General features: G+C 43.8%; 1 protein-coding gene across 1 annotated transcript; it reads right to left on the bottom strand.

Moving 5' to 3' along the window:
- Window positions 1–122: 122 nt before the first annotated feature.
- pmch (pro-melanin-concentrating hormone) lies at window positions 123–1,391 on the bottom strand. The gene is made up of 3 exons (XM_015351899.2): window positions 1,078–1,391; window positions 552–756; window positions 123–344 (listed from the first exon to the last, which is right to left on the bottom strand). Exons 1-3 carry the CDS (start codon window positions 1,324–1,326, stop codon window positions 295–297), a joined length of 504 nt encoding a protein of 167 aa, XP_015207385.2. The 5' UTR covers window positions 1,327–1,391; the 3' UTR covers window positions 123–294.
- Between the last annotated feature and the right edge of the window lie 9,709 nt (window positions 1,392–11,100).

Here is an 11,100-nt window from a genome sequence, read left to right as displayed (position 1 = left end):
GTGCGTTTGTCCTTTTTGTTTTGGTTATCATGACCAAATGACTTGGAGGAGTCGAGTGGTCCCCTCTCACCTGTAACCCTTGTTCTGAATGAACTGGAAGGTATACATGTCACACGTTCAGATTCTCAGGCTTGCAACATTTTTTTATTCAGGTTCTCAGATCATTTTAATAAACATTTTATACATTTTCCAGTGTATTGCAATAATAAAACAGTTTGAGCGTAACGAGCAATGCAGCGTGGTGGGACACGGGTGGAGCATGGGCAGTGCTGGGGTGCTCTTGGCCCTCGGCTCTCACACCTGCCAGCATGGCCGGTATACTCTTCCCAGCATGCATCTGAGCACTAGAAGAAAACCAGAGAGACGGGACTTGATCATCAATACCCATGTGCAAGGGCAATCGCCAGCATCTATTTTTTTCTCTTTGTGCTAAAAAATAAAATAGTCTTTACATTTAAAATGGAGATAACAACATTTTCATAGGTCTAATAAATCACAACAATGTACATGTTAAAGTTCTGTGAGCAGGAGAAGTATTGGCACAAGCTTACTGTCAAAGTCTCTTCTGCCCACTGGAATGCTGGAGCTCAGGTCTGATTCGGTGTCCCTGCGTTCCTCTTTCACAAAGGCCTGGACTTTCTCTGGCTGCTCTGCATCCAGCTCTCTGACGGTGTAGTAGGGCAGCTGTCTGGCCGGCAGATCCATGGACAGGGCAGGTCTGTAGAGACCTCTGTAGTTCTTTTTCATGCCGAAGTCCTGTTCGCGGTCAAGGTCAAAAAGACTTAGAAATGAAGGCTACAGCCTGTAAGACGGTGTGAGCTGGGAAACTGTTCTGGCAGAAAGCATACATACATACAGTATATATATATAAAATATAAGAAAATAAAATTTTCTCTTTTCTACAGCGGCTGCAGGTGACTGGTTTTGATACACAGTTACCATGCCTCATGTTTGTGATATTCTTAGTAGAGTGGTAGACATTTTGAGCATTTGACAAAGTGAAACATCTGTTCCTATCATAGGACGAAATGCTAAAATAAATCTGCCTGCTGTTCGGCAGAGCAAGGAGAGACTTACTGTGAAAATGAAGATCTTTGAGTTTCCCCCTTCGTTTCCCACGGTGCCTTCTGGGGCCAGGTAGCGGTTTGATGGCACGGTGCTGATGCCCTTATCAACCACCTCTTCATTCAGGAACGGCTCGTGGCTGAAGGCATCGTTCAGCATTCTGGAGTCCTCGATCTTGGCAGCAGATACTGCTATTGAGTCTGTGTGGCATTCAAAAAGTAGCACCACCGCCAGTAAAATGGAGTATGCCGAGAAACTCATTCTGACTTGATTCAGGTTCAACAGGTTCGCATAGAAACCCAACTAATCAATTGCTTTCCCTGACTGACTGCATCCCACAGGTTTGTCCATCCCTTTATATATGGTGGCAGGAGAAGAGAAGTGGAAATAAGGTGACGTCTAACTTTGAACAGCCTTTTTGTGAGTCAGATATGATTAAAGGTGCGAGACCCCTGAATGAGGTTTGTTTTCATCCTGGTAAAAATAAGTTAAGCTTCACAGAAAGGTGGTTGAAGTTGTCTGCGAATCAATGAGAATTACACAGTGGGGTGGTATTGTAGTAGTCAGTACACTGGGCAATCTAATTTTAAAGATTATCTTTGAAGTGTTTTTTCTGATTGAATTAATCAGCTGGTGAGGAATGAAAGAAAGGTTGGACTATAGACTTCTTTTCTTCTGCAAGAAGAAAGTCGCAGTAAGTGTGCTGTATCTCTTAAACCCGCTTCCCTCACCGACACTGAAGTGTGCAGTGTGCCTCCTGATGGTTCTGCCACCTTGCTTTGATGTGGCATTTCATTTTCAGAAAGAAAAGAAGTTGGAAAAAAATTGCCCTGTTGGCAATGCATTGGTTTGCCGATGAAGGAAACATTTGGAGTCTTCATCACAAACTTTAGGTTTGTGTTTGCCATGAGGATGTTTTCTGCAATCACAAGACTGGCTGTAGTCATGCGATCTCCGTTCTCTGTTTTTCAAACATGAAGGCCAAAGGCTGGGGTTGTGTTCTTTGTGATAGCAGGACACATCTCATTAACTGTTAGTGATGATGGCTGTCTTCCATGAGTTCACATAGAGCAGGGGTGCCCACACTGGTCTGGTCTGTTTAAAACAGTGGCACCTGAAGGGCTGGAAGAAGCTGCTCTATGGGTCCAGAAGCCAGTAGCCAACTAGTTTGGCTTTTTTGGTTTCTTTAGAGTTGAAATGAAAACCTACAGACACGCTGACCCTCCAGGACCGGGACTGGACAGCCCTGCTACAGACACACTGACCCTCCAGGACCGGGACTGGACAGCCCTGCTACAGACACACTGACCCTCTAGGACCGGGACTGGACGGCCCTGCTACAGACACTGACCCTCCAGGACCGGGACTGGACAGCCCTGCTACAGACACACTGACCCCTCCAGGACCGGGACTGGACAGCCCTGCTACAGACACACTGACCCTCCAGGACCGGGACTGGACAGCCCTGCTACAGACACACTGACCCTCCAGGACTGGAAGGTAGGACTGGGGGCTGGCTGGATATATTTGCTATCCAAGCAGCACATGGAAGAACTGAAGTGATCATCACAGAGATCTAGGCCAGGGACAAGCAATCCCAGTCTTAGAGAGCCAGGTTTAGGTCTGCAGGTTTAAGTCCCTTAAGCCATTCTTGCAATAATGAGCTGGGCTGGCGTTGGCGTAGACCAGTCTTCCAGAACCTGGACTGCCCTGTATTTCCAATTACACCCCAGCCCTCTCACGCTGCCAGCTTCAGCTTTGCAGGTGCTCATGCGTCGCAGTTCAGTTTCCCTTTGTGTGAACAAATTATGTTTTACAGTCCCCCCCCCCCCGACCCCCAAACGTAGATTCCGATATCCGAAGAATAACGGCGCCCAATTGGAAACCGCGTCCTGCGTGTTTATTGGACAGGTTAGGCGTGGAGAGTTTTGGCTCGACGCGCTTGGGCGAGACTCGGCCCCCATAGGACGAGGAGGGTAGGAGCCCCTGCAGAGTGAAATGAGCTGTGGGGGAGAGCAGCACCAGCGGAGGGGGCTGCTGTCATTTCTATAGCATGTCAGGAAGTGACGTCATGCGGGATTACAAGTTAGCGCAGCGGAGAGGAAGGGGGGTTTGGTTGCCTCCATTCCTCCCGCACACTCCTGACGAACTCCATTTACATTTCGAGAGCAAACACATCCTTTCAGCAGGACTCATAAACACAACAAAAGAGCCATGTGTTCACAGCTTATCCATACATTTCATTTCCAAATAATCAGTTTGCTAAACGTATAAACTCAACTTGGACACTTGCATATCTGTGACACCCCACACTTGGCAGAATAGTTTTAAGACCCGCAAATATAGATGCGAGTAGGATGATTGCTTATTACTGCAGCTGTGTGTATGCACTGGCCTCTGAGGACAAAAAGCCAGTGCTCTAATGAGCAGGCTGGGCTGGGCTGAGTCAAAATGTTGTGACGTTGGGATGCTGAGGCATTGACGTAGATGGGTGGACAGTATCCTGGCTGCAGTTGTGATTCACAGACTGGGTCAGCCTGTGACGGACAGCCTGATGGAGACCACAGCAGTCACACATCGCCACCCTGGCATGATGGGTATCTCCCGCTGGGGTGCCACTGGTGTCTAGTCTTCCCAGCATCCCCAGCTGTAGCAGACACACTTGTAAGAGCTCAGGACTGGGATGAAGGCACCTGGGCTTCCTGCCAACATGAGCTCAGTGCTGAATACACAGCACAGAGCACTACACTGGGCATTACAACAATCGTGCAGTAATTGCCAAATGCTCACTGAACGATCCATGTCATGTCATTTACCGAACTGCTTTATACCGTACGGTTTCGCGGGAAGCCGGAGCCTACCCGGCAAGCAACGAGCACAAGGCCGGGTACACCCTGGGCATTAAAACTCCCATAGACCACAGGGTGAGTGTGCTGTCCAGGCTCAGCCCTGCTGAGCTCCAGTGGGCGAGCTGCAGGGTGAAATGGCTGCTGGCTGAGCGATCCAATACGCCCATAATTCAATTGGATCATCTGATGCAAAGAATCTTCGGTGACAGAATTTGTGATCCTCAGACATGAGATAGAAAACTATACAGGCTTTCAAAGTAGCTTCCATATCGGGCGAGACTCACTGATGTGTGCCTCGTTGAGGAAGGTGGCTGAGAGAAATCTGTAAGGCTGTCAGGACCAGAGTGGTAGCTGTACTGTACTGTCTGATATTCACCTCTCCTGCGGGCACTGCACTTATTCTAACTATGGATATCAATTATGGAGATGAATGAGTTGAAATGCTTTTTTTTTTTATCTGAGAAAATAAAAAAGTATTGACACAGCTTTCCAGCTCCCCCAGACTCTCTTGTTCTAAAGAAAACAACAGAGACTTACCTTATTACCATCACAGAAGCTATAGCATCGAGAAAGAGAAATATTACATGAATAATAATCATTTAACTCAGCTGAAGTAATTTTACTTGGATACCAGTGCCTTTATTTTGTCCATATTTGTGTTGGAGGGCGATGGGCTCTATTGAAGGACTGAACTGGCCTTTTGGGAGTAGTGTGTTCCAGTAACTGGATGTGAACCTCTCTACTTCTCAATTTGTTGTTCTAACCTCTCTCTCCTGTGTCAGTTTCCTCTCCTCTCCAAATGGACAAGACTGCAGCCTTCTTTAGATGTCTTTTTTTTTCTTTCATTTCTGCTTTTCGTACCGTCAGAAATACATGGGAATGTGAATCTCCAGGCCTTTAACTAATGTTTGTTTAATGTCACAGGAACTGCTTACATTCATTTGTCCTGGAGGCCCCTGATACAGGAGATACAGAATGAATGAAAAGTGTAGTATTTGTCTTGAAGTTCTTGTTCCTATTTGAGTATTTTGTAGTCTACGAAACTGGTGAGCTGCCTGAAGAACAGTGTGATGACATTGTTAGACGTTTTTCATGAAACAAAAGGGATCCTTTCTTAAGGGCATCAGACCCAGAAGAAAAATCAATAGTGCAGGAGAAGTCATTAAAATACATCCGCATATCTAACTCCACCAAATGGCTATGACCTTTGCCCTCAGTATATGATATGGCTGTGATCTTTGCCCTGAGTCCAACACAAAATTATATAGTGTATTATAAGTGTATAATGACATCTTGAAAAGCGTACAGTTGGGGCAGTAAACATATATTGCACTGCATTCTGTAAAAAGAAAAATACTTTTCTTACATCGGTCATCTAATTTGAACTCTCTTATGACCCAAAAACATTTTTTTGCTTTTTTTTTTTGTCAACCTTAGTATCTGGTTCACAATATTTAACTCGAATAACATTTCGTGACGGCTGTGGGAGGCCAGCTGGCCTAAGAGGAGGCTGTTGTTACAGCTGTCCTGCCACTAGAGGCGCAAAACAGCCTCTAATCGTTGTAAATAGATTAGATGGTGGTGTGAGTTGATTAGATTATCGGTGAAGGGTATATGTGATCATTATTGTAAGCTTAGGTCCTGTTCTGATTCGTTGTGGGGAAAACGTGCCTGGGAAAGAGAGGATATCAGGAACAGAGAAGGGAAGAACGCAGGAGGTGTAAATATGGCTGTTCAGCAATAAACTGCACAGGGAATATCCGTCTCTATCCAGTTCCCAACTGTCCAGGCAGAGCGTTTAACCACCAGCGCACAAAGCCTACAGTTACATTATCACATGGTTTTAATTCGTTTTCTGCTATACTAGAGGTGTGCATGTTGGTAGTGATGTTTGAGTGTTTTTGAACTTTTTGTTGTCTAAACCAAAGCCTCCCATACTTGCTTTGACTTTTCAATGCGCACCTGTCTCTGGAATTGTACTTGGTATGGGTGGAGTGTGTCACAACATCTTAAAACACTCAATTAAAAATGTAAATATCACTGTTTTATTAGGAGAATTGCTTTGCGTTCATTGAGAATTGAGGAGTGTAACTCACAGCACTGTGCACTGTGCATCTGACATAAAACTGTCTGGAGACACAGTGCTTTGCACAAGTATTCACACCCTGCCTGTGATGATGATCCAATTGCACTAAATTACAAAATAATGCTTACATATTTTTTTAAACTTAATATTTTTTTATTTAATTTGCTTGAAATTGGCTACCTGACTGAAGTAGGTCACAGAGACCGGCGTATTTATTCTGAAACCATGAGAACCACTATTTTTGCACACAGATAGAAGCCACTCAACTAATTGTGTAACTCCTAATTCTGTGCACCAAAATTCATTTAGGTTTAGCACTGGATTTACACATGGTTACTTCTGCAATAGCGGAGCTTATATATTTTTTCGCATTCATTATTAATTTACTTTTTTTAGTTTTCTGCTTAGTTGTTGTGTGTGGCGTATGGTGAGTATATAACAAATCTCAATTCCTACTTCTAAGTGTTGTGACTGCAAGCTTTAAAGCAGCAAAATGTGAAAACTGTGCAAGGGGCTGAATACTTTTGCCAGGCTCTGTAATTATTTCTCTGCATTTCATCATGTGCTTTTGTTTGGTACCCCAAGGTTTCTGTAATTGCTGTGACCTTTCAAAAGACAACTGGCAAATGTTTTAATAACTAAGTCAAAGTCCATGTTTTTTTTTCTTGCTGTGTGTTTTTTTTACGAGTTCTGCTTTGAGCAAATTATAATCACCGTCCTCCTGTGGAGAATCTTAATTAGAATGTTTATATGACATCACCCAGAACTGGAGCAGTTTAAACCTTACTGGACTAATTAAAGAGTAAATATGTCACCCTTGTTAGGCGGGGATTTGAGTGGAAATTTAAATCCCAATACAATGTCCCTAGTTATCTGAAAGATACTTAGCTTACCACAGAGAGCGTGCCAAGTGAAACCATCAAAATTAGCATGTTTTTTTCTCCCTTTGTGCAGAGATTGCTCCACTTGAAAGCAGTCCAGACTGCTTCCTCTGCCCTTCTCTGGACTTTCCCCTTGCTAATAAACTTTGCAGAGGGTGAGGCTCTGCATCTCATGGCTTTCTGCATTTCTCAGAGACAAATTTCTAGGAAACCTTAAAGAAAACATGAACACAAAATAAACTTGTGGAACCAGATGTGGTTCCATCATCTTTGTGTAGTGTGCTATGTTTTTGCTCTTTGAAGTGAAAAAAAATACTCCATTGTGTAGGATTTTAGAACGCGTTTCTATAGGCTGTTGGTTTTTCACAAAATGCTTTTCAAATTTAATTTAGTAAACCACATGTTTTTTGGAAGTTGCAGTGGGGAGTTGCTTCGGCATGCGTTGGCTGCACAGAAACAGGTAAAGAAAAACACTGTTTTAGCCATGGAGCCTTCTTCAGGTGTGAGGGAGAGAGGGCAAGTAGAAATACGAAGGCGTAGGAGAACACGAGACAGAGCAGGTAGGAAGGGGCGGGGAGCAGGTGAGAATGAGGGAGAACAGGAGGAGAGGTGTGGAAAGCCAAAATCTGCAAATAAATGGAGAGGATGGAGAAGGAGATCAGTCTTTCTGCAAAAGGAGGCCTGAAACCCCTGTGAGAGGATGTGGCCAGAGTCTTTATTTTCACCCAGCTGTCCGTCTGTTCTGCCCGGTCGTGTTGTGTAATGTTTCAGACCATATTGTATGTGGCTGGCAGCACATTCCTTGTAACAAAGTGTACTGAAGCCGAAATCTGACTTTGTTCTTCAATTCATGTTTCAACTAAGCCGTTTTTTTTCGGTTGTTCAGGTGGGTTGCTGTGTCAGCATGCGCAGGCTGCAAAGGAACAAGTAAAGGTTTATTCCCTGCTGAAAAGAAAAGAAAGGAAACACGACATTTCAGCTTTCCAGCCTTTTTAGGTGTCACACCAATGGGTGCAGTAGGATGTACAGAATTGGACAAACGGCCTATTCGCAGTGCTGGTCCTGGTAGTTGTTCTGTCCTGCTGACATTGGCCCTTCCATGGTTACAGCTGTTTTCCAATCTGAATCTCACCAAGGAAGGACATCCAAGCTCCGAGCTTGTGGAGATTACGATGCAGTCCCACAAAACATGGGTGGCAGGAGGGCGCAGTGATTAGCATGCTGCCTTGCAGATCAGGGGTCCTGGGTTCACCTCCTGGACTGCTGTCTGCCTGGAGGTTTCATGTTTTCCCTTGGTTTGTGTGAGTGTCCCCCCACAATTGTCTTCTGGAAAAAATGGCCCTGGTATGAGTGTGTGTCTGTGACTTACCTGTCATGGACTGGCGTCCCATTGAGGGAGTAATCTGCCTTCTACCCTTTGCCTGCCAAGATAGACCCCAGCTCCCACTTAACCCTGTTTTGGATAAAGTGGTTGAAAAGTGGATGGATGGATATTCCAGAAATGGTGCGTCTTGTTCCAGGAATTCTGTTTTTCACAGCAGGTTGTCCTTGTTTTGGCTTTTCGAACTTCTGAAGAGCCACCATCACTGTGTGTTATGAAGTCAGTGTAACTATTAACGCTCTGCCGCCATCATGACCATGTACGACCCATAGCTCCTAATATGTTTTTTAGACAGTTGCCCCGTTTGAGGTGGAATTGGCTTTTATACCAGGAGGGACCTCTGTCACCTGAAGTCAAGCACAGTGGGTTCTCAAAATTAAACATTCATGGAGTCCACTAGATGGGGACAGAAAACTGGACACTAGTTGGGGTCAACTGTCTAAAAATGACCCAAGTTGACGAGGTTCTGATTTTCAGCAAGGGATCAGTTTTTGACCTGAGACTAAGAACTTATATATAGATAGCCTCGTAGTCTTTTCATTTTAAAATGTTAAACATTCAGAATAAGTATTTTATAATTTTAAGGGCGTAAAGTCATTGTCTCGTTAAAGTGCGCTCCAGCTGAAGAATGAAGGGTGTGTACAGTACATTTTATTTTCTGATGCCTGAAACTCTCTGTAAATAAGGGAAAAGCATGATTTTTACTACATTTTATTACTGCACTGTGATCAAAAGCTTATAAAGATTTGTCCAAAAGACCCATCAATATTGAAATCTACAAGAAAGAGGTTGAGAAAGGGCACATTAACTGGCATTAGCTGGGTACAAAGGTTTTTTTTCTGAATGTCTAGTTTTTAGACATTTTGTGGTCAAGCTGAAAACATTGAAAATGATTATCTGGAACATGGAATATGACTTCATTTTGTCCATAAATGACACTCTGTGTATGTGAGGCTAGTAAAATAGAACTGGGCTCTGTGATGTGGCTTGTGAAGTCCAAACTGTTAATTGGCTTCAGAGAGGTCTGAGCCATATGCAACTTGACAACTGCCATCTCATCTAGCCCTGGAAAAACACATTTCCTTCTACCATTATTTCCTATAACCCACATTTCTCCTTTTTCATCCTTTATCTAGACATCTACAATTAAACATAACACGAAAGAGCACAGTCTTTGTAATGATCACTGCAGGACACTTTTCTTTTCTAAAAGTACAGAGCACTTGTTTGTGCTGTTGTCGTTGAAGGAGAGAAAGCTTAAGCAGTCTCTTTTGTTACTGAAGAACAGACCTTCATTTCCAGGAACAATGCAGCTGCACTGAGAGATCAAGAAACTCTCCAAGGAAAATATCATTCTGACATCATGGTTACTTAAGTGAAGCTAAGCCAGCACTCTCCTGCGGCAGACAGGCCTCAGTGAATTTCCACTACAGCAGCAGGACGTGAGAAATCAAACTTTCTAAGGTATTGTTATTATTGTAAATTATTATTGTAAAACTGGACACCGCCTCTACCCAGTGCAGTAAAGGAGTGGGACAAGATGTAATGTAGTTGGCTACAAATCTACGGTCATTCTGCACCGTTGGGCTAGGACGTGTAAAAAAATAGGGCTGATCTTCTCCAGAATGCAAGGAATGTACCTGCTAATTGGCAGATTTATCAGACTGCCCCGAGGAGGCACAACTGAATGAAAAGACTAGGCTATTTCTCCAGATTAGAAATAGGTCACTTGTTATAGTCAGAGTTTACTGTTAGTTATTAATCATAAGAGCTTAGTATTATTGTTCTCTTTTATTGCTTTCCAGATAGTCCTAACTTTCTCCATTTTTTTTCAAAAATACTTTTAGGGATGATTCCATAAAACAGGGTGGCACAGTGACACAGTGGTGTACATTGCTGCCTCGTAGCACTGAGGCCCTGGGGTGCTGTCTGTGTGGAGTCTGTGCTGAATCTTCTCCCAGTGTTCCTGTGGGTTTCCTCCAGGCACCCCAGTTTCCTCCCACTGGCCCTGGTGTGAGTGTGAGTGCATTGCGATGGACTGGTGTCCTGTCCAGGGTGTATCCAGCCTTGTGCCCGTTGCCTGCTGGGATAGACTCCGGCTGTCCCTCCACCCTGTTCTGGATGAAGAGCTTAGGGAATAGATGGATGGATTTTGTAATCCACGTGGCCCATCTAAACCCATTTGCTTCCAGGGCCCGGCTCAGGCGTTCGAGCCAGGCTGACACCAGCGGTGTTCCATCCCAGGCCGTGTGTGGTGCGCTATCACAGACCCCGCATAGCTCCGCACCAGGCTGTTTCGTCTTGAGGTGACCGTGCTCTTCAGAAACCCAGTCATTCCTGTCCTAGATCTTGGACTGGTATTGTCAACCACATTTCTCATGTCAATGATAATCTAATTTCGCATTAAAAAATGGAGCAGATGTGTTCTCCTTTGTTTTTTGCAATACATAAGTTACTGGAAAAGAATAAATATTTAACTGCACTTTCAAACATTGTCTCTCTCTGCAAACGAAGTATATGTACACATTGTCAAGTGGCCAAATCAATTAATGACTCATCTTGATGTTGTTGGTCCTTTCATAAAAAATGCTACTTTTTTAGGTTTTTGTAACCTAAGAAAATAAAACTGACATATCCAACTTCAGGCAATTTCTAACAAAGATTTCAGAACATTTTGTTTTTGCACATAATGGACATGTTTGTGCACAGTTTGCCTCTACTTTATTAATTACATTACCTTAACCTGGCACTTAATATTGGAAAACTTTAAAGAGCCACTGTTAACTAATACCAAATCCACTCTGCACATGTTCATCTTTTCTTTCTCCAAATGGTATT

Source organism: Lepisosteus oculatus, chromosome 7 (assembly GCF_040954835.1).
Source record: "Lepisosteus oculatus isolate fLepOcu1 chromosome 7, fLepOcu1.hap2, whole genome shotgun sequence".
In the NCBI taxonomy this organism is placed as follows: domain Eukaryota; kingdom Metazoa; phylum Chordata; class Actinopteri; order Semionotiformes; family Lepisosteidae; genus Lepisosteus; species Lepisosteus oculatus.
This window is presented reverse-complemented; position numbering and strand designations above follow the sequence as displayed.